This window comes from Excalfactoria chinensis, chromosome 5 (assembly GCF_039878825.1).
Source record: "Excalfactoria chinensis isolate bCotChi1 chromosome 5, bCotChi1.hap2, whole genome shotgun sequence".
NCBI lineage: Eukaryota > Metazoa > Chordata > Aves > Galliformes > Phasianidae > Excalfactoria > Excalfactoria chinensis.
This window is the reverse complement of record NC_092829.1, coordinates 23,769,517-23,793,119: the sequence shown is the minus strand read 5'-3', so window position 1 is coordinate 23,793,119 and position 23,603 is coordinate 23,769,517. Positions and strand designations below refer to the sequence as shown.

The 23,603-nt window shown below is 35.0% G+C and overlaps 1 protein-coding gene across 2 annotated transcripts in view; it reads left to right on the top strand.

Annotated features, from left to right (window-relative positions):
- The window catches only part of AKAP6 (A-kinase anchoring protein 6), a 250,248-nt gene that overhangs the window by 108,829 nt on the left and 117,816 nt on the right, over nucleotides 1-23,603 (top strand). Inside the window, exons 6-7 of one of the 2 annotated variants that reach the window (XM_072337277.1) lie at nucleotides 4,527-4,623; nucleotides 5,815-5,978. In XM_072337277.1, the coding sequence (XP_072193378.1) occupies nucleotides 4,527-4,623; nucleotides 5,815-5,978 (261 nt within the window). Of the gene's footprint in view, nucleotides 1-4,526; nucleotides 4,624-5,811; nucleotides 5,979-23,603 lie in introns of both variants that reach the window. The other variant, XM_072337276.1, reaches the window with a different exon arrangement.

The window sequence follows — 23,603 nt, the reverse complement described above, 5'->3', positions numbered from 1 at the left end:
GACAGTGACAAATATCTGCAAAAATGTTACAGAGAAGGCATATGTGAGCACAGTAGGTCTCCAAAATTAATCAGTGTGCTGATTCATGTTGTATGACTGCTGATACACCTCAAGAAAAAGAGGTATCAGTTGTATCTGAATTGATCACGCATCTTAATATTATGATTGAATGGTGAGTTGAAGTGATTCTTTAGGTTCAGTGTCTCGATCTGGCAATAGGTATGTATAGCTGTGTCATTTGAACTGTTCTATGGTTTTTTGGTTCACATGATATCGGGTTGCTTACATGTCTTTCAGAGACAGAAATTACACAAGAAATACTTAGTTGGACATATAATGAATTAAAAAAACAAAACAAAACAAAAAACAAACAAACAAACAAACAAACAAAAAAACAAAACCAAAAACAAAACCAAAACATATGTTTATACAAAGTCTATGTATCTCTAGGAATAAAAGTATTTATTGGTTGACTGTCCTTACTGAAGATAAGAATAGGTGAAGACCCCAGCTGTGTTTTACCAAATTATGAGGATTTATTAAGAACAGAGGGTTGTGAGACAGTGAAAGACTGCGTATCAGAGCTCAGTATGTATATAGCATATGATAACTGTACAGCAGAGTTTTCCAAATTTAAGTAATTGAAGCCAGAAAACAAATCCTCAAGGGAACTTCAAAAAATATTTTAAATATTTTTTTTAATTTTTCTCAGATATTCTTTCTTGTCTGCAGTTGTACAGACAATAAGATGTGAGGAGAGATTAGAATATGTTGAGAATACAATCTTTTTTTTTTTTTTTTTTTTTTTTTTTTTTTTTTTTTTCCTTCTGAACAGAGGACAGTTAAATTTTGTTAAAAAAATAAAAATAAAAGGAAGACTCAGGGCATTCAGAGACTTGTGTAGATTAGGAGATGCTGCTTTTTTCCTATCGTGTTTCTAGAGCATTCATTGGATGCTGGTTGGAAGAGACCTCTGAGATCTTCTAGACCAACTGTCCACCTACCACCAATATTTTCTCACTAAACCATGTTCTTTAGTACCACATCTAAACATTTCTTGAACACCTCCTGGGACAGTGACTCCGCCACCATCCTGGGCAGCCCATTCCAGTACCTGACCACTCTTTGAGAGAAGAATTTTTTCCTAACATCCAACCTGAATCTCCCCTGATGCCCTCTAGTCCTATTGCTAGTTACATGGGAGAAGAGACCAACCTCTGCCAGGCCACAACCTCCTTCCCAGTAGCTGTAGAGAGCTCCCTTTATCCTCTTCTTCTCCAGACTAAATAATCCCAGTTCCCTCAGCCACTCCTCACATGACTTGTTCTCCAGACCCCTTCTCTGGACACACTGCAGGCCTTCAATGTGTCTTTCTTGTAGTGGGGGGCCTAAAAGTGAGCACAGTACTCAAGGTGCAGCCTCACTAGAGCTGAATACAGAGGGACAATCACCTTCTTTGCCCTGTCTGGCAACCCTATTTCAGATAAAAGCTAGGGTGCTATTGGCCTTCTTGGCTACCTGGTATTGTTATCCAGTGAATCAGAAGGTTTCTAAAAGTCAGGGCTTAGCTTCATTCTTTGAAGGAGAGCTCCTTTGCCTCCATGTTGTCACCAGGAGACAGCACTCCTGGAACTTAATACTTGTCACTTTTGGAGTCTTTATTTACAGTTTCTGTCTTCAATAAAGTGGTGTGATACTTGCCTCTCTTTTGTGCTAAAGAAGAACAGTTGATGGTTATATGATTGTGCATGGTGACTATAGGAAATAAGTGCAGAGAACTTCATAAGGTAATATTGCTTGTTGCAGCTTGTAAACTGCGTTATATATCCTTACTGCTAGGGATGACATTAATGTGTTGTTTTAAAAGCAGCTGCCAGGCCATTGCCCATGCATTTTCCATAATGTATATGTGCTCATGTATGATATTTAGACTGCTCCATAGCTGCAAATGTGTCTGGAAAAATGGCTGTGATTAATTGACTTCACTTTTCTTCTCCTTTCCTCTTCTCAGATGCAAAAGCTCAGTTTATTATCAGGAAAGATCAGAGGAGAAGAACAGAGTACCTAGGTCACACGCTGTTAGAGTTACAATTTTCCAAATGCCCTATGTAAAGATTAGGGTATGGGAAATATCTGGGATGGGAGAGGTCCTCTCTTTGAAGGTCCTTCTACATTACAACTGTTTGCTCTGAATTTGCTTTTTGATGTGTAGATTTGTATATATGTAAATAAATATAGACAGATTTACATATATATGTAATCTTATCACATTGTCAAATCTGTTTGCCTTTTTTATGTGTCACATTTTCATTCAGGTGATCATGAGGAAACCATGAGCACCGATGCACTCTTTCCAGTGTTCCTTGTCCACTTCTTCCTTTTGTTAGGAAATTTCCACTCATAAGAACTTATATATATATATGCATGCAATTTGAAAGCCAAAACTCACACTTCAGTACATCAGCTGACAACATCCTTTGCTTCTGTTGCTATTTATACTTAAATAAATAGTTTGCTCTTTTTGATGTGTATGTGCTTGATAAGAGTTTATTCCTGCTAAGTTTTATGTATGTTCACAGTATTTGTGGCACGCATAATTTATACATAAAATCAGAATTTTGTGCAAGTAGAATATTGCTAGTCAGAACCCAAAGTTTGGCTCCATCTTTATTCATCATATTTTACTTCTTCAGTTAACATTATTACTGGTTAATAGGTGCACCTGAAAATCAAGCTGTATTGTAGTATCTGGTGCGTTATGTTAAATGAATCCTTTATAGGACAGAAAGTCCCGTTTTTTTCCTAATGAAAAAGAATACCTCATCTTTTCCAATTTTCCTATCAAACACATCCACATCATCTTGAGACACTACCACATCCAGCTGCATCTATACTCAACTTCAATTATATGAAATTAGACAACGTACTCTCAGGTCCTTTAGGTTCCCTTTTGCTGTGTGAGGCACACGCATAGTGCATTTCCTGTGTAGTGCATGATTACAAACTATTCAATACAAGCCTGTTTTAAGTAAACAGTAAATTAAATATTGTCAGTGCTTGTTCAGACAGGCTCTTATGAAGGAAAAAGAACTTCTAGGTTCGGGTTCATAAAACTCTAGATTTAAGAACAGGCTAGTCAAATTTCAGGCATCATTTTTCCTTTTTAACTTGATTCACCAGTTCAACAGCTGATTCACAACATTATTTTCCAATGCTTATACATGGAAAACTGGAATAGGCAAAATGCTGAAGGTACTCAATTTGAGTGGAAAATTCTCAGAAATATTCTGTTGCTAACTGTCAGGTAGAATGCTGCTTGAAAGGCTGCTGAGGGTTTACTTGAGCAATGTTCCTCTTTCAACCATGACAAATATGGTGAAAAAACATTTTGTTATAGTTGTGGCTATATTATTTTCTGTTATGCCAATCAACCTGACTACAGGTGTTAGGGCAGAAGAAATATGGTCACTTTACTAAGATATGAGGACTTCTAAGTATTTTTGTGGTATCTTCAGTACTAGAATACTTGGTAGTATGTGAAGAAATATAAATAAGCTTTATAAAATCCAGTAGCTATAAATCTGCACTCTCAAAGTCTACTTTAATCACTGCCAGTTAATTCATTCCCAAGAGAAAGCAAAACTCTTTTCTTCCAGGGAGTCAAATATTGTTTTCATTCATTCTGTAGGCATTTCAAAGAGAACAAGGGTTGCATGTGTGTGTTCAGGGCTGCATGATTGATGATTAAATATAGCAAGAACTCCTTTCTTTATTGTATTTTATTTCTCTTTCTTTCATGCAAGTATGAGTGAGAAACTCTGCCAACTAATTCACAAATTATTCCAACTAAATTATCAGTGGTGTACAAAATGTCATAACACAGTAGATTGTGTTTCCAGTTCATCTTTCTATTAACAGCTTTCAATACAATAAAAAAGACACAAAACTGAACAACTAATAAAAATATTAGAGCAAAAAGGATGAAAAATACTTGCTTTACAAATTAAGAATGTAGAGATCTAAAGCAATCTGATTTGTTCTTTGAAAATGGATTTGAGAGCTAATGCTGAAATAATAGTCGTATGAGTGTACATAAGGCCAATATGTTCAATGCTGTAATTTTTTTTATAGTTTCATAAATAGTTCTATCACCAACATTTCAAAGAAATCTGAAAAAAACAGAGCTCATATGTGGTGACATAAATTTAGTGTATTTTATAGAATGCTGTTACTCCAGATATAGCCTACAGGTTGTGACTTTTCATAAAAGCTAATGAATTTCTAGATTTGTCAGCTGTTTCAGCACAGATGCGGTTTGCTGATCTAATGGAAACATTTTGAGCCCAGACCCAAAATATCAATAGCTTTTAGTATCGCAGATTAGTTGGGTTATTGGGTAAATGGGGATGTGGTTTTTGATAAAAAACAGAAGTAGCTTTGTATGTGTGTTTTATAAGAACTGTTATAAGAACTGCCTCTTCAGTGTTTGATGCTGAGATTTTTTTTTATTTATTTTTTTTTTCCAGAGTTTTAAGTTGAATGTCGATAGCCACTGTGCTTTAAAAGATGCAGTGGTAGAGGAAGGACGTCAACTTCTTGAGCTTATTGTATCTCACAAATCAGGTAAATCCTTCTGAAATATTGCAAGTCTTTATATCTCCAGACTATTAAAGAATGAAGAAGCATTGCTGTAAATTACTGCATATATTCACTTCCTTATGTATTATTAATATTTGCATTATCAGATTGACCTTCAAGATTTATAAATGTTTCATATACTGCATACAATGCAGTGATACTTATAAAATGAAATACTGCCTGCAAATAGTCTGTTCATTTTATTTTGGTCTTGCTGCTCAGTTGAGTTTCAATTGAAATCACATCAGTGAAAACTTTACATTGACACATTCTTTGATGTAGGTGCTATGGAAATAACATTAAGATAATGAATTAGGATTTGAAATATATACATATATATTTTTACATACCCTGCATGGGTAATTACATTGGTAAAACTTTATTTTGTCTCTTAAACCAATCCTTACGTGATTTTAATATATTTATGAGGAATAGATCAAAATTAAAAATGCCTTTTTCCTTTGGTTAGGCTTGTCTTTTTCTCCAGAGTCCTTAAATTGAGGGGAGGGGGAGAGAGATGCTGATATCCTTTTCTCTTTCCCCACCAACCCCTATATAATTGCACAGCTTGTAAGGTAATAGGGTCTTAATCAGCATATATTGCTAGGTAATGCCATTTTGTCTTGCATGCGTTTCACCTGGGTAGAGGTTATCCCCCCGTTTTCGATTTTCTGATCATGTTATACATTGTGCCTCTTTTGTTTCACAGTCTCAGGCAGATCTTTGTAATGTTAAAGCTGTAGGAAGTCACTGACTGCTATGCATAGACCAAAAGGGTATAGAAGCTGTAGGAGAGAAGGGTACTGCATGTTAGGCTATACTTGGAAAGTTGTAATATGTAAACTACTGATAATGTGAACTGATGAAGGTAGGAAAAAAGATGTTTGGTAGATTATGATATGTTTAAAGATTAGATATTAGAGGGAGAGCTTACAGAATCTTTTCCTGTTGCAGTCAGTTTATGTGGGATTTTCCTTTTCTTAAAAACTTTGTCTTAAACACAATAAGCATTGTTTATAGTGTGGACAATAGTAATGCTTGTACTCATTTCTGAGAAAATATACTAAATTTCATGTTCTATTTATTTAAATATCCTCCTAATTCTTTGATTAAGAAATAATATTTAAAGAAGCAATTGAGCTTACAACTTTTTTTTTTCCCTTCATTTTGGAGAAGGACTGAAGGACATGCTGCAGATGATTGCAAGTCAATGGAAGGAGCTACAGAGGCAAATCAAACGGCAACACAGCTGGATTCTTAGGGCTCTGGATATCATCAAAGCAGAGATACTGGCTACTGATGTGTCTGCAGAGAATGAGGAAGGGACTGGGAGCCCTAAGGTAAGTGGCTTGAAGTTTGCCTTATTTCCTCTTATTTCCGTCTTCTTTTGAACTAGGCACCACTGAAGTTCTCTTTCCACCCTAAGGCTTTTCATTTCTACTGGGTAAACTTTTTTTTTTTTTCTTTCTTTTTCTTTTTTTTTCCTATAAACAAAATGAAATGCCTTACTCTGAAACAATAAAAAATCTTAGAACTTTCAAGTTTTCCTGGAAGACCTTTCTCATTTTGTGCAGAGGGACACGAGGGGGAACATAAAACATTTAGTAAACAAAACATAAAGCATCTTTAACATGAATAATCAGAATGGTTTTAAATTGTTTTGTTGCAACTATAAATCACTATAATCAGTGCAATCACTCAGCTCTGACATCCATTAGCCGCTTGGTTACAGCAAATTAACAAAGAAGAGAGAAAGTGATTCATTATCTCATTCCTGTTAATGACTATCAGATGCATTGCTTAATTAGGGGATGGCCATTGTAGTGGGAAGAAGGTCATATGCCTTTTCACAAATCTTTTTCCTCTAAGTCTTCCATAATAGTGCATGTGCTGAATACAACAAGTACTTCAAGAATAAAGTATTGACACCTATAACCATTTTGTGGATATTAATTATCAAAGAGGGCTATAGTACTTACCAGCTGCTGAACTTGAAACTTCTAAGAGCACTTTGAATACAAAGCATACAAATTCAAATTAGCACAAGCAGTGTAAAGACACTGCACAAAACACAAACTTATGGCATAGGGTCCCTGCCCTTGTATTAATATCAATAGAAAAAATGGTTGAGAGGTTGCACTGGAACATGTTTTTTCCATTGCATCCTAAGCAATGAATACTACAGCAGGGAGTCTAGTAACTCTAAGATTTTGGCATGCTGCAGGCTGAAATCAAGTTTCCTGTTTTTAGAAATAAGAGGTGCTTGTACTGAGTAGATTTGATCCTGATACTAGACAATTATTTGTATTGGTATTCACTGCTTTCTAGAGATCAGTCTGTGCCATAGTTTTTGGCTAGGATGTTGTTGAATGTTCTGATATTTTCTCATAATACAAGAAAAAACTATAGGCAGGAAATGCTATTTGAACTAATATGCCTAGTTACTTATGTGGTCCAAAATGATCCAGTATCTCATAGTTTTTTAGTTTAGGAATTAGGTGGTGGAGCAATTCTTGGTTTTCACAGTTAGATAAACAACCTAGCCCAAAGTTGTCATGACCCCCCAGCAATATATCCCTGTGCCTCTGAACAGCTTCAATCTTACATGGCCAAACACCTAACTGCTCAGTCAAAATCATTACATAAAAAGTGTTCTAAAATCCAGCTTGATTTTGCTGTGAAAATTATGGAAATCTGAACATAGAATGATTACATTCAAATATTTGGTTAAAAAGTGAATGTAAAAATGAATGTATAGTTTTTGTTTCAGCATTTTCTTATGAGGATAGGTAGCTGCTCCTTGCCTAATCCTTTTTATCATAGAGATAGGAACCTGAAGCAATAGTTTTGTGACTACCTCTGTATAAATAAAACCAGAAGTGACAGAAATGATCAACTGAAAAGAATTTTCAGGTTTTTTTCATTAATTAAATCATATTCCTATATGGTTCTTGTAGGTATGGGCAGTAGTGCTGTCAAATATCATCTACTTATTCATACTGAAAGATTAACTAAAATTAAAATACAGTTGGTATTACAACTGTAGATTTCAGTTTGCATTTATTTCAAAAGCCAAAAGGAACCTGAGAAGTATAATAGAAAATCTAAAGATTATATCTAGAGGGTATTTTTCTTTTTTGACTTGTTTGAGAAACTACAGAAACAGTGTTGGCATTAGAAATCTGTGAAGAAATAGGAAAAGGAGGAATTTCAAAGACCCTAGGAAACCTTTCCCTTAGGAGTTTTTAAATGTGTTTTTATAGCTCTATGGCATCTTTTCTGCAAGGAATAGAGTTGAAAGGAGAGAGGGAGATTCTGCACTCCAGAAATACATCATCAACATTTGTATTGAAGAATTCATGTTTTGCTTATGAGATTATTTATTTTATTGTATGTATTTTTCATGGCAGCTTGTATTTTCGAATTCAGTGTAGCAATTGCTGTAGAAGACTTGAGGGTTTTTAAATATTTCTGATACCTAAACTCTTCTAATATACTGTGTTCATTGTATTAGCTCTTAGAAATGCAGTAAGATTTCCTTTTACATATTTACCAAAACTGTTACTTTGTCATGTTAATTAAAAAAAAAAAAAAAAGTTACTACTGTATTCATCTTAAATTGGATTATGTAGATTTTGAGTTTTCTTCTCCACTGAGAAATACCTTTAAAAATAAATCTCAGAATTGCCATTATGCATTTCAACAAGATACGTGATCTAGCATTACTAGTTATGTTTCGTATGATGTACATGTCATCCTTCTAGAAGGACACTTATTTAACAATAAGGGATTTCTTCTGATAGTAAGTAGTGATCCAAAATACCTGGATATGAGGAGGAATATTTGTGTCCATGTGTATATTTGCGTTTTTCCACCTTCTCATGGGGTCTCAGACTGCTTGTTTTATAATTGACATCTTAGTGTGGCCAGTATCTCTCCATCAAGAAAGGCCTATGGGAACAGTATTGCTCTCAATAAACAGTGATATTGAAAAATAACACAATGTACTTTATGTACTTTGAACCAATGAGTGTTACTGCCCTAGTATGATACTGGCCTGTTTAATTCCTGGTTTAGTTCATTGCTTACTTAAGAGCTTGTAAATTGCAATTAATGTACATGAAACGTATAGAAATCTTAACAGCATTTGTCCGTAATGAACATTTAACTTCATTCATAGTTGTATGAAATAGTGCCACTTACAAGTTCTATTTTCAGTATGTTTTTTGACGATTAGCTCATGTCCATAAGTTTCAGCTGTGTGATTTTATTCTGCAAGAAAATATTTCAGGGCATAACATCAGAACTTAAAAGCTAGTAGATTAAAAGAAAATAGGATACACTAGAACTATGAATGTAGTCTATACTTCTGGACTTATTCCTTCCCAGAATAATTACTGTATTATTGAAAAAATAATTGTACTTCCCTATTCTAGCTTCAGAGGAATAACTATAAGAATGTGCCTAGTGCTTAGAACATTGAAATTTGGTTTAGTTGTAACAGGTAAAAAACACTCCTGGGAAGACTGTCTTATCTCTATAAAGACCATGTCTGTCAGTATGTTAATGATAGTAGCTGTAAGCATTTGAGGAACATTAGAAGATATAAAAACTTTAAATAAGGTAAACCTAAAATCATATAATTAGTACATAGATCTAGTCAAGTGTTGGAAGTGGTTAAACAAACCTCTGTCTAAATGGAAAAAGAAAACCAGTGTAATTTCCCCTTCATATGTAATTAAGCATCCCACGTTTTCAGCATCATCTCCCACTCAGTTGTGCATAATCTTACAGTTTCCAGCCATTCTAAACAAAGTCCTCCACATACAGAAAAGTGATTTGCATAAAAAGAAATGAAAACTTACTGAAGCTATTTAATATCTAACCACAGTTTACAGTTCTGGGAACTGTCCTTGGCAGTTTTATAGTGACACTGGTCTCAAATCTAGTGGGTGGAATAAACTCTGTAGTCAGGAACAATTACATGTTGTTCAGTATTATAATATGAGACTAAATTTGCAAAATGGAGAACAAAAAGAGGGAATGCTCAACCTTTATTCCTAGGAAAGATGCTGTAGCCCTCTAATCATCTTTGTGGCTCTCCTCTGAACTATATCCAATAGTTCTGCATTCTTATGCTGGGGGCTGCAGGCCTGGACACAGTACTGCAGATGATGCCTCACAAAGGTGGAGTGGATGAGGACAATCACCTTTCTCTCTCTGCTGGCTACCCCACTTTTGATGCAGTCCAGGATACAGATGGCTTTCTGGGCTGCAGGCACACACTGCTAGCCCTTGTCCAACTTATTGTCCTCCAGGACTCCCAAGCCTTTTTGCACAGGGCTGCTCTCAGTAAGTTCTTCTTTCAGTCTATATGCACATTTGGGATTGCCCTGGCCCAAGTGCAGCTCATTGCATGTGGCCTTGTTAAACCTCATTAGGTTTGTCCCTCTGCATAGCATCCCTTCCTTCTACTGTGTCAACTACACCGCTCAGCTTGGTGTCACTAGCAAACTTGCTGAGAATACACTTGATCCCACTGTCTGTGTCATTGATACAAATTTTGAAGAGCATCAGTTCTAAGATGGACCTCTGGGGGAGACCACTTGTGACCAACCACAGAGAAGTTGTGGATGCCCCTATCCATGAAGGCACTTAATGCCAGGTTGGATGGGGCTCTAGACAGCCTGATTTAGTGATTGGCAACCCTGCCCATAGCAGAGGGATTGGAACTAGATGGTCTTTACATCTGTTCTTATCTAAGCCATTCTATGATGGTAACAGTCCTTTCTTCATTACTACGAAATTGTAACTTGTTCTTTGTTATAAAAATAATATACAAATGAAGTGTTTTGGAATCTCTGTGATTAGTACAGAGAAAGACTGTATTTGTCATTACATTTTTTTTTTCTTTTATTCATTGTCTTTTCTCAGTTCTAAATTTCTAAATCTGCAGACATCAGCATGATGCAATAGGTTGCTCTGAAAGTAATGCCTGCTATTTATTTTCATGGAAATACATAACTACAACAAAGAGAAAAATAACACTGTTTGATAGGGCAAATTCTCAGCTACAAAACACTGCTTTTCAACATAGCCATCACCACTAGCTCTCCATTTTCACCAGCAGTGAACAAGAGCCTGCATGCCACGCTCATAAATATTTGCAGAGGTGACCCGCTGTTCACAGCTAATATGATGGTGTAGTCAGGAAAATGCCTACTCAGTCCATCCTTCATTGGTGTGAACAGATGGAAGTTAGAAGGTCCCAAATCCAGTGGGTGTGGTAGGACAGTCCAGCCATACTTGACAATTTCCTCCACAGAAAGCGAGAACTCAGTATCTAGTGCTTTCACTTACATAACTACTTTGAAAACTGAGTTTCTTTGGTGTACTCTTTGTTGGAGTATTGCAGGTAGTATGGCTCCACTTAGAAGTTGTTAGATGGCACATTCTCTTTTATTTAGTTGCTCCTGGCAAAAGGGCAGGAATAGGATATGCTAGAGGGATCATTTTACTTAGACTGATGGAGTTTCTTCAGTCACAGGGGACTTCTAAAAATTTACACTCAAAACTGAATTTATTTCTCTTGCAGTCTCTCTTCCCCTCTTCCATGTTAACAAGTTGAGAATCAGATGCATGCATTAAATCCTGTATCTCGTGTACTAAAATGGCAAGTAACTAGCCATCACTTAATCGGTTAAAATTTAACAGATAATAAAATGAAAATCAGACACAGTAGTTACCATCTGCCATCTAAATTCTTTGCAGTATAAGCTGAATGTATTCGTGTCTTCCGTTCAGAACAACTGCAGAACACTGGGTACAGTTAAATGGTTACTTCTTTTCACTGTTGAATATCAGTACGTTTCTGGAACAGAGTTATTTATTGACAAAACCTGTGCTTTGCCAAGAAAGCTTCTCTCTTTATCAGACTTCGAAGGGAAATTTTCTTCAGATAAGCAGAAGCTTTCAAAAACCCACACAAAACCAAAGAAGTCATATAATCTCTGTACAGAATGTTTCCTATAGATTTCTAACTCAGAGCAATCTTAAACTGATACATTACAGATACATTACAAACAGAATAATATTCACCAAAGCCTTCTCTTCATCATAAAAATCTAAGATTCTTCTCCCTTCTATTTTGTATGTCTCTTGCCGTACAGAAATTATACAGTAGAGCAAGTTCTTGCTTAGATAAAATGCTTCAATTGGGCAGGTAGTTTTGGGGTGAAAATTATGACTTTCCAAGCTTGTAGAATTTGAGTTTCAGGGTCATTAAGCCAAGGTGTTTTTTTAAAAAGCTCTGTTAAAGCTTCTCTATATCAGAAGTAAATATATATATTTTGTTAGGCTTTCATGCAACTGTTTCCCTGAAGTCTGAAGTTAAGCAAACTTGGCTTCCATTTGAGCTCAAAGATAGTCTTCTGTATGACACTACTTCCTGGTACATGACATAATTTTAATAAGCTTTAACAAGCCAGATTTCTAAAACTGTTCCAGAGCTCTTCATAATTTTCTATTTAATCTAAAAGTTACCTCTCTGGTTTATTAAGCTGCATACCAAGTATAAAATGTAAGAAGCCAAATTGCATCAATTGCATCCACAATTAGGTACAGTATGCAATCCTGTTATAAAATATATGCACATTTTTAATCCAACATATTCTAATATTTATTGCAAAAATATTGAAAGCTGTATAGCAACTGAAAATGTGAACAAGGACTGCAGCATCTCTGTGGTCTTATGCTTCTGTATTTTTCACAGATTGGCGATTCCAGATATTGTGTATTGATTACATTTTGCCAACCCTAGACTCTTCAACTGACCATCACTTTTAATTGAAACAGTTATGCTGAAACATTTAGTAGCGAAGTTATTACAAATTTTGACTTTTAGAATAGGAAGTCTATTTTCTATCAAAGCATAGATCAAGTTCAGTTTGAAAGATGTTTTAAATCTAAATCACTCCACTGAGAACAAGTTCAGACTGAGAACTTGATGAGAACAGATATTTAAACTGCCATATGCCCAGAGGGCAAATTTTATCATAATGCTATTTGCATCTCTGAACACTATTATCTGAAACTCTGAAAGTATATTAGGCTGTTGTAACTTCACATGTGGACAATCTTTGACAAGTTTTATTTAGCTAGAATTCTCAATTGGGTTTGGCCTACATTTGAAAATGTAGAATTATGAGTGTATGTGTATGAGCACATTTATCTTAAATCAGTTAAACTAAGTATTAACTACTTAATGGCATTTGTTTTATGTATTTGTCTGTGTCCTTTTTACTTCACACTACAACTGTACTGATGCATTTTGTTCTGTAATTCTTAATAGAAAGTATTTCCAGTAGTGAATATTGGTGGAAGACTTCTCTCATTCATATCTGCCTACTTCACATACTTCTCAGATTCTTAGAGAAAGCCACATTTAATGAGTTTTTGGTAACACACATTAATATCACTGAAAACTAATCATCTCCCACTGTAAAACAGAAGTTCATGAACTTCTTGTGTTCAAGAAACGTTTGGATGTTGTGTTGAGGGATATGGTTTAGCTGAGAAGTATTGGTGATGGTTGGACTAGATGATCTTTTAGGTCTTTTCCAACCTTGATAATTCTGTGAGTCTGTGAAGTTTAGTGTCTCCTTCACCCATAAAGGCAGGATTGCCTACTAGAAGTATCGCTTTTCCCCCATTCTATGTGTGCTTAGAATTTGCCCGCCCATTCAAAGCCAAGTCCGTATCACCAAAGGAGAAACAAAACCTTTTTAATTGACCTGTTCATCCAGTCTTAATTCAGAAAATGATGGAATACGCTAGGCAAAAAATCATAAATAAGCAAATAAAAGGAAGGATGCCTCATTGACTGGAAATGGTGAACAAGTTTGTGGTTGTAAATAGTAACAAATAGGAAGAATAGTAAGAGATAGTAATCACTAATGAAGCAAATTATTTGATATTTGGTATTTTTTCTTTCCATTTTTTAATACAGCCTCTTAGAAACCCTGTACTTTATACACAAGTTGCAACTTAATATGGATGCTATTGCCAATTGCAATTATGAAAGACTGTTGCTTCAGTTAAAAACATTCTATCTTTGTCATTTTATTAAAATTATATTGCTGCTCTGAAAACAAAAATTACTTCTTTATGCAATTGAAGAGTGACTGGCATGGCTCTCCTCTGATCTTTCAAAAGAAATTTTACTTTCATTGTATTTGTGCATTAAATTGAGTGTTCATATCTACAGAATAAACTAACATCTTATAAATATTACTCTGTTTAATTATCAGTTCAGTATTTGAGTTTTTGCTGTTATGGTTGATGTCTAAGAGTGATTAAATGTGTAATAGAGAACAAAAGGAACATTGATGTGAACAAAGATACTGATAGATAAAGGTAAATTTTGTCTTCTGCATGTTTTTAATCTTTTAAAAATATTTTAATTACATTTATATTCAGTGTGGTTGGATGCCTTTTCCTTTCTTTTTTTTTCTTTTTTTCTTTTTATTTTTTCTTTCAGTTCAGCTCTGATTATTGTTATTCAGAACATCTTCTAGCAATGATTTAATCTGCAGAATCTTTCAGTTCTAGTCTCAGCTGTATACATAAAACAGCTATTCTTCACTGGGGTGGTCACAAAAGGGAATTAAGGTAAAACTGTTTTTCAAGGAAAAATCTACTTGGACATCCTGCATTTTAAATAAGACTTGTTTTTAAATGTGTTGTAGCAGAGTACACTTGGTTACACTTAAGCTTTGGATTCAGAGCAGTGTTATAGATTTTGCTGTTTTTTAAGCTGTACTATTAGAAAACAACAGAATATGTGTTATGTGATCTGATTTCTTTATATGTGTCTTCAATATGGCAAAATAATCAACAGTTTCAGTAGAGCACTTAGTAAAAGCATATGCAAGTTTGTTACGTCAGCTCTAGTAACTTGTGGATAATCCTACCATTATATCAAGCTCTTAAGTATTTTGGCAGAATTTTTAATTAAGCCTTGCCTATACTATCTCAGTTGAGCTTCACTCATTATTAAACTACCCAGCATAGTGTAAACAAATATGGAAGATGCACTGGGGAGACAGCGTCACATTAGGAAGTTAGACCTGTTCCTTATACTCCTGGAAGAAACTGTGGAAAAATAAATGTAGTAGTAGTGTACTTAGCCTTATCCCATGGGCAGTTGTAAACATTAATAACAGTTAACCTGTGATGGCTTTAAATGTAACAAGGGATTTCTGACCAGGAGGCAGGTGGTATACCATATTCTTTTATAATCACCCTGTAGTATGCTTTATGAACCATCATCAGGCCCAAGTGAAAGAATAGCTCATCTGGGCATGTACACTTCATTTCTTTATCCTCTTTTTCTTCTTTACAGTCATGTTATAGAAAGAGCTGTGTGTTCAGAACAGAAGGCAAAATTAATTCTTCAGTTTATGAGGCCTAAGAACATCACATGTGTGGTTGATGCTGACAGGTCATATCCCCTATGAGATGGAGGAAAATGGGGAGGAATCAGAGAGAAAAATACAGAGGATTAAGTGCTTAAGAGTTTTGTACCATGTTCTGAAATGGTGTCTTAAAGCTATAATATACATTAGAAGTCCGGAATGGTGAATTTATGGCTGCTTACATTTGAGATCTGACAATTCAGTTCAGCAAAGAGAGGCAAGAAAGAGGTGACTGAAGTCAGTAAATTTACCTGGATACTGCAGTGGTAAGAATTAAACTGTCCAGGATATGCTTCCTACATTTGAGGTACAAGAGTTGAGAGCATTGTGCAGTAACCAACTAGTATTAGAACTGAAATATATAAAGAGGAATGCGAGGATGTTTACTATTTTATAAACTCTGGATGTAGTAAGATGAAATAGCCCCAAAACAAGAAGTGGCACTGTGTGTCCAGGCATTTACTTCTTCATTTCACAATGAATGTGTTAGTTTGCAACACTGTTTATTTTTGTTCTTAACCAGTCAACAACAATCAAGTTTAAAAGTTACTTCCGTAGGTTTCTACTCTAATAAAATTCTTTTAAAATATATTGTTTATCTGTTGGACAAGGCCTGTATTAAGGAAATAAATAGAACGTATTTAGGTTTGTATTTTTCCTAGTTAATCCATTTGGGACTTGATTCTTAAAGGTAGATATTTTATGAAGCAGCTGTATTTATCTCATTGGAGCTACTCCTGACAAATACTGCTAACAAGATTTCTGTATTCTGTAGAATATAAACTAGTCAAAATAATTTTAAAACTGAAAATGAAAAATGTTGATTTCCGATTCAGTAAATCCTAGCAGCATTATTGCAAGTTTGTTTGTAATTCTTGAAAAACATTAAAATTAACTTTTCTTCCATTTACGTAATGTGTATAACTAAACTTCCTTCCTACTGTGAGACAGTTTCATTTATTGTTATTTGTAAACAGCTTAGTAAAGATGCATAGTGGATTAGTCTAGAAACTCCTTGAACAGTTTCTTTTGAAATAACACTACATACGTTAAGCTCAATTACACATCCAAACAGCCACAGCACACTTTTGGTAATTTATTCATTGATTTAACATAGTACCCAGAAGAGTCATGCCTGCTGTCAATTTTGTAATATATTATGTTTTAAATATACTCATGCTCACCCATGCACGCCATTAAGGTGTGCATAAACCTGTGTTTTTCTCTCTTGACAGCTATAAATGTTTGTTATTATTACACAAAACATATGTTCATGTTGTTTTTGTCTAAATTATTCTATCTGGGGCTATAAAGTTTTAATGTTATTAGTTGCCCTTAGAATTTTAATGTTTCACTGCTGTAACCTTCTTAGGATTTCTCTGCAATTAAATAGAAACTATTTCAGTAGAGCCTGGAAGAACAATATATTTTATACAAATAATAAAAAAATCCCGTCTTGCTCCATTTTCTTCCAGTGTAGTAAAGTGTTTACTTGACAGAGTTCTGTGTAAGGTGGTTTACCTGTAGTGTTTTCCAGAACTGAACACAGCTTTATACTTTCCTACAGTCTTGCTAAAAAATAAAAAATAAATAAAATCCAGCATCAGAGATGTAAACAATTTGAACTGAAGGTCCCCTGCCTGTTGTGTTCTGCTGTACCCTTGCTCAGCAGCATGGCCCCTTTACAGAAGAAACATCAACTAACATGAGAGATATAATATTAAAAGAAAAGCTGGTTTTTTGGGCAGTGGCATGAGAGTGTAGAACAATCATCTGTCCAAATATTTCCTTTGTTGTCATCTAAATAACAGCGGTGTTGACAATAGCAAAATGTATCACTCTTCCCCCATTTTGATTTTCAAGGCAGTATTTTAAAAGAGCTGATAGGAATATGGCCAAGATCTTAAAAGCTATTTACTGTTTTTAAATGAGCAAATGACTAAATGACTCATTGTAGTGCATTAGTTTCAGTATACAGGACTGAGGCATTATATGGACCTCTTTTTATTGTAAGTGATGTTATAATACTCTCTCACAGAGCACATAATATCTGAGTGCCAGGTAATTTTTAAATACTGGGCTTTTGCCTTATTTGTATGTATAGAACACTGGTGTTTCTTCTAAAACCTTCAAGTTTTGTTCCACAGTCTGACTGTAGCTCCCTTTGTGTGTCGAATAGCAGAAACACTGAAGAGAACATTTAAATTAAACTAATTGTAATATGCGTTCTCAACATGATTAGGCAAGAGGTGTTTGGTTTTTTTTTGTTTTTTTTGTTTTTTTTTTTTGGTTTTTCTTTTTTTTTTGTTTTTTGTTTTTTATTTAGGAAGAAATGTTGTATATGGCTGAATTTGTGTAGAATGTGCTTAAGATACTAAAATCCAGACATTTGAATTGGAAGGTGCTTCATGGATTACAAAACTATTATTAAAAACTTGAAATCAGAATTATTTGCCCAGCGTCTTCAGGAAAGGTATGAGGACATAGTTGATAGAATTAGTAGTGCTTATGAATACTTGATAAATTTGAAATACACCATACTTTAGTTCCAGAATGCCTTTTGAAAAAAGGAATTTTTACATTCTGCAGACCAAGAATGTGAGCCAGAGGGATAAAGAGGTTTTTCCCATTTACAGAGTCATCAGGAGTTTTGGCTTCCAGACTCATGTTGAGGTTGCTCAGACAGTAATTCTCACTCTTTCAGAGTAACAAAGATCCATTTATATCCAATGCTTCCAGGACTCTGCCAAAAGGATTTGTCTTTATGAAAATTAGTTCTGTCCACTTAAATGTAATTGATTTTATCTTCCCTCCTTTCCCTTCTCTTCCTTTATTTATTTATTTATTCCTTCATTCAATTCTTTTCGCATCTTTTCTACTTCTGAATCTTTGTCTTTTTTATTCTTTTTTTCTCTCATTTTCCCTCAGTTTACTGAGGTATCTCAAACCTTCCCTCAGAACTGCTGTGTCTTACAGGACCACATTTGCTGCACACAAACAATTTCAGAACACCATAATTCTCAAGATTTTAATGGTATCTGAGGTTTTTCCAATTACATGGTGAACTTCCACTTTGGAAAGAATAAGACTGCAGCCTTCTGTCATCAGAGCTGAAAAGACAATAATAGAAAAAATTTACCATTTGTTGAAGAATAGAGATAACAGGGAAAAAGCAGTGTGTCAAGGTACTTAGTTAAACAATAATCTCTTACAGAGTGCTCATTACTTCTAAATAATTGACTGTATTGGAAGAAAGGTTTCTATGCGAGGAGAGGTTCAAGAAGGTCAGTTATCTAGTGGTAATGACCGTAGCGGTCATTAGAGGGTATTAATGCTATTAAGAACAGAACTTTAACGTTTTATTGAAGTTTTTATTTAAATTATATTAACTTTGATTCAACTTTTAATTGAGGTGCAACCATCCAAATTCTATAGTCAGGAACCAAGAAGTAATGAACATAAAATTGCATGTTCTTCTGATAGGCGGATGGGTGTTTAATATATTATAATTTCAAGAGTCTCTACAGAGCCGTTATTAGTATAAAGCTATTCATAGGTATTCTGTCAGAATTAGGGTTGGGTGACTGATTCAGGAACAAATCCTTGCTGGTATATATGGTATATTTTCTGAGTCAAAAAGTACACCTTTTTACAAATACAGTTGCATATGATCTCAAAAGACTTGCTGAATTAAAGCAAAAATCCTTTGATGCCTAAAATCATCTGTCTTACAACCTGATGTGTGATGCCAGAGGCACTGAATTTGTTCTGAATTGTGTTTATTGTTCCATACTAAGCTCAGTACTTGTTATACTGGGAGTGTTCTGCTGCAAGTAAGCACGGATGCTATTAACTGTTGTACTTGCTACCACTGTAAGAGTCAGGGCATGGCTAGGACTCCCAGGAACCTGAAGTATGAGCTACTAGGTGACTGAGCAAATACATCTATAGTTCTCCTTCTCCATCTTCCTATGTTGGTTTTTTTTTCTCTGGAGGATCTTAGGAATGGGCAGATGAGTAGGTCTAGAATACCAGAGGGCTGAGAAGAGATACAAGGCTGCTGAATGATCTCCCAGGGGAGTGGAGGGGTGTTATATCTCATGCCACCTTGGAACAGCATTTTTTGTCTCTGCCTGTCTAACCTGAGGACACAGTAACATGCTTTAAAATAACAGCAGAAAAACTAACATGCTACCAGAACAAAATGCTGAACACTCCACTCACACTGGGTGATGATGAGCAGAAGAATGAATGATATGATAGGAGCTAATCACATTGCTTACTGCATGTCTGGGCAGGTGCTAAGAGACTTTGGTAAGAAAGGAACAGCAGAGCCGTACAGATTCTTCCATGCTGTCATGGCAACTTTTCAGGGTAAAATTTGAACACCAAAAGCTATGTTGCATTTATCAAAAACTGACATTAAAAGAGATCTAGCAGTCTTATAAGGTAGCTAGGGGAAAAGAATCTGGGGTGAGTTATTTGTAACAAGGGAGCATGCCATCCAGAAGACTGTTTACTACTTTCATATTAACGCAGCAAATCAAAACAATAATGTTAAATAGCAGCAATTCCTTGCACTATTATCTGTCAGGTAGTTGTTCATTTTTTTGTTTGTTTGTTTTTTGTTGTTTTTTTTTTAATTTATTTGTTTATTTGTTTTGTTGGGTGTTTTTGGCTTTTTTTGCAGTCTAAAGAGAGAGCAGGCCAAACTCATTTACTCATTGCCAATTGCATGTGACCTTACTACAGGAAAAGGTATTCTGGCTTTTGGAAATATTGTGACTGTTTCCAAAATTTCCCAAATGATGTTCTCGTTGCAGTTCTCTTATTTGGAGTATATATATATTTTATTTTCATTTTGTGCAGTGATGCACAGTTCTATGAAAACTTCTGCTATTAAAATCCTGTGAATTTCTTTGTTTTCTCCTAATTACAGATTTGGGGAATATTCTATATTAAAATGATCTGGTGCCATTTTCTTGCAGGGAAATTTACTGTATGAACTGATAATGGCTTTTTTCCTGTGGGGGGAAAAAAAAAAAAAACACAAGAAAAAAAACAAGAAAAAAAAAGTAAACTGCTTTACATTTTTGGTAGGAAGCCAGGTTTTTGTCATTTAGACATGTCACATCGTTATGAAAACATCATGAATCATAACACAGCATAACAATGTGATTTGCTGAGTTGCTGACTCCTCTTGAAAAATCGTAAAGTGGTGTGTGCATATTTCCATGCAAAGAACTGCTTGGGTATTTTAGAACATTTTCCTGGGGCTGCCTGTTGCAATGGTCTAATGTATTAGCCTTTTAACTGGGAGAAGATAGGTTCTAATAAGTGACGTGCAACGCTTGTCAGTTCTGCTTCTTATGTGTGTGATATTTTCATAAAATCATAAAGCAAAGTATTACGGGAAATCAGGAGGTCATTTATTCCTCTGCCCTGCCCAAAACACATGCATATACACACGCAGAACTATATCTGAACTCTTTAGACTGTGTACATTTTTCTTAAAAATGGTCAGTGGTGGATATTCACTAACATCTAAAACAATTTATTACAATGTTTTGCAAACTTGAAAGCTTTTTCCTACTGTCTTGCTTAAATTTATCTTGTAGCAGTTTATACAATTATTCTAGTCCTACTCCTAGCAGATACAAGGAAATTCATGTAACAAGTTTAGACATATTTGAAGATCATCATCAATTTGCTATTCTGCGTCACATTGTTCCGTCAAACTGTAGAACCAGTGTAAAACTGAAAATAAATTACAATTGAGATGAAAGACTTCAACTGTAAAAACAATCAAAAGAAACAACATCCTCTTCCCTTTGCCTGTTGAGATTCAAATGTTATCCCAGTAATCTGCTCTACTGCATCCCAGAGAATGTATGAACAGTGACAGGCAGACACTTCCATCTGCCCTGGCTGCTTCTGTTTCCACAGTTTAATAATGCCTTAAATGTGACGCAGGGTGGACCTGGAAGTTGAAGTATTGCAAGAGGGTCTAAAGGGAGCAAATTTAGACATTCACCATTTTTCCACAGAGGAGTGTGCTGTTGTTAGCCTACATACTTAATAAGACATGTAAGCTAGATTACCATAAAAATGTAAATACAAATATTCGAAAGATAGGAAATAGCTTTTGAAAAATAGACATTTTTGAGAAGGCAGAAATGAAGTAATAAAGTACTTACTTTAAAGTTACATCAAGAAATTATGTTATTCAGCCTATTTGCTGCTTGCTTTCTGTCACAGTGGCGGTTGAGCATTATGCATGAGTTTCTCATTCACATCTTCTGGAAAGTCGAGGCTCTTTTAGTCCCTTACTCTTCAAAACTCATGTTTTTGCCTTCGCTAGGGAAGATTCTCTGGGCATCTTCTTTAGTAGAATAAAGTATGTTTCCCTTTAGTTACTGTGTATAAATATCCCTTGACTGTACTAGAAATTATCTTTGACACTTAACTGGTTAGTAAACAGCTGTTTACTTAAAGAGATGTATTGTTTCCCCTACTCCTTTGATTACTACTTCAATTTCTCCTCAGTGTATAATATATTTTGTGCTGGACCTTATGTTCTGTATTAATTTCTATGTTAAAACAAACAAACAAAACACCTCAAATTGTCTAAGCCTCAACTTTTTTGAGGCTTGATCCTCAACTTTCTTCTTTTAAGAAACCTTAATGAAAAACAAAGAGGTGAATAGCTGGGAAGGTCAGACTTGTCAGAGACAAAAAGTTTTAGAAGTTATTCCGTAAGTTTTTACACATGAATTTTTCCATGTAACGGTCTTATTAAAGCCAAAGGAACTATTATCTTGAGTAAAGTTAAGCACGTTCTTAAGGGTTGCCAGAATTGTAATGCATGAATCATACTATGGTAAATGGAAACAAGTAGTAGTGGTAGTAATTTGAGAAATGGAGGAAACAGTAGGTGTAGGAATACCATGTATGTATTGTGGGAATGTTCCCTAAAATTTAGAAGTCAAAATCACATCTATTTGAGTTATTAAAATCCTTTCATATTTTCAGGAGTTTTTCCAAGAGGCATGGTAGTAGGCTTTATTTGCAGAAGACATTGAAGTCTGGAAAGATTATTTTGTCTGTCTATACAATATTAATGGTAAGACATAGAGCATTTCTTGTTTCTGAAGAATTACACTCTCTTTGAAGTGTGCAGTGCAAAGTGAAATAAGGTCAGTTTTCATGTTCTGCAGTTTTTGTGTACAATTGACATGAGTTTCTTCTTTATATGATGGTATCTTTATGTACTGGTATCATTATCCAAAGGAATGGAAAAAAAAAAAAAAAAAATGACTTTAAAAACTGTTGACTATGAATAAGCATGAATCATCTTTCAACAATTCTCATATGAGTTGCACTGTTCTGCTCACATGTACTATGTGAGCAACATTTTGTCTGGAAAGTCCAATGACCACATATTGATTTTTAACTGTAATTGAAATAGCCTAGTATTGCATGGTACCTGGTTTCAATTTTAGACTTTGATTTCTAGCGATTGTGAACTAATCTTGCCATTGCATTTTACATTTGTAAACCAAAGTTTTAAATTGTGCTGATCAGGCATATGTAGAAGATTACAGCTGCACTGCAGGCCTGCACCTGTGCCTGGATTTCATCTTTTCTAGTATCTTCTCAGAACACATTTTCTCATATAATGTGAGAAAATGTATGGTGTAGGAAACCTGTATTAGTTTTTAGACCAGAAAAAAAGTGGATAGAAAGGAAGACAGTGTCTGTTTTACAGAAGATCTGTTTTATAGTTACATGATCAGAAGCAAAGAGATGGAGTCATTGTTAAGAAGCTCAAAAAGCATGTCAGAAAGAAGATGTGTCCTTTCACTCAGATCCTCTATGTGTAGACTTTTTAAGTCTAACCTACTTCATTTTTCAGTCTTTTTGTTGCTATTTAAGGCAGAAGACAGCAATGTAATACCCCTAATTAGCAAAGTCAAAGAGTGGTGGAAGCGATCACATGGTGGTCAGCAGTGATATTACTTTCTTTGCAACTAAAAGATTGTCTGCATGATGAGCACCTCAGAAGCCTTACTACATCTATCAAATTTTTGTGCTTAAGTTAAAGAGGACTAGATTCCCATCAAGATGTTCTACATCAAAAGTGAAGTGGCCTTAGCTTGCACTAGCTCCTTAGAGAAGGATTAAGTTATAGCAAATGAAGGCCACTTTATTCCTGAATAAATGTCCACATAGGGGATTAGTGCACTTCAGCTTACACACATTAGTTTTGCAACATTAGTTAATTAATGTTAGATGTCTTGTCCCCATGCAGACAAGCCCACAGGGCTTCCAGAGGCTGTGATTCCCAAAACTGTAGCTGAATGGGTTGTTGGGTTGTTTTGTATCTCTCGTAATATGACATTTTCTGAAGGAACATATTCTTAAACATTTAAAATTCAGTATTTAAATACATCACTTCAAAACATGTGGTCGTTTCTTACCTTTGCTCAA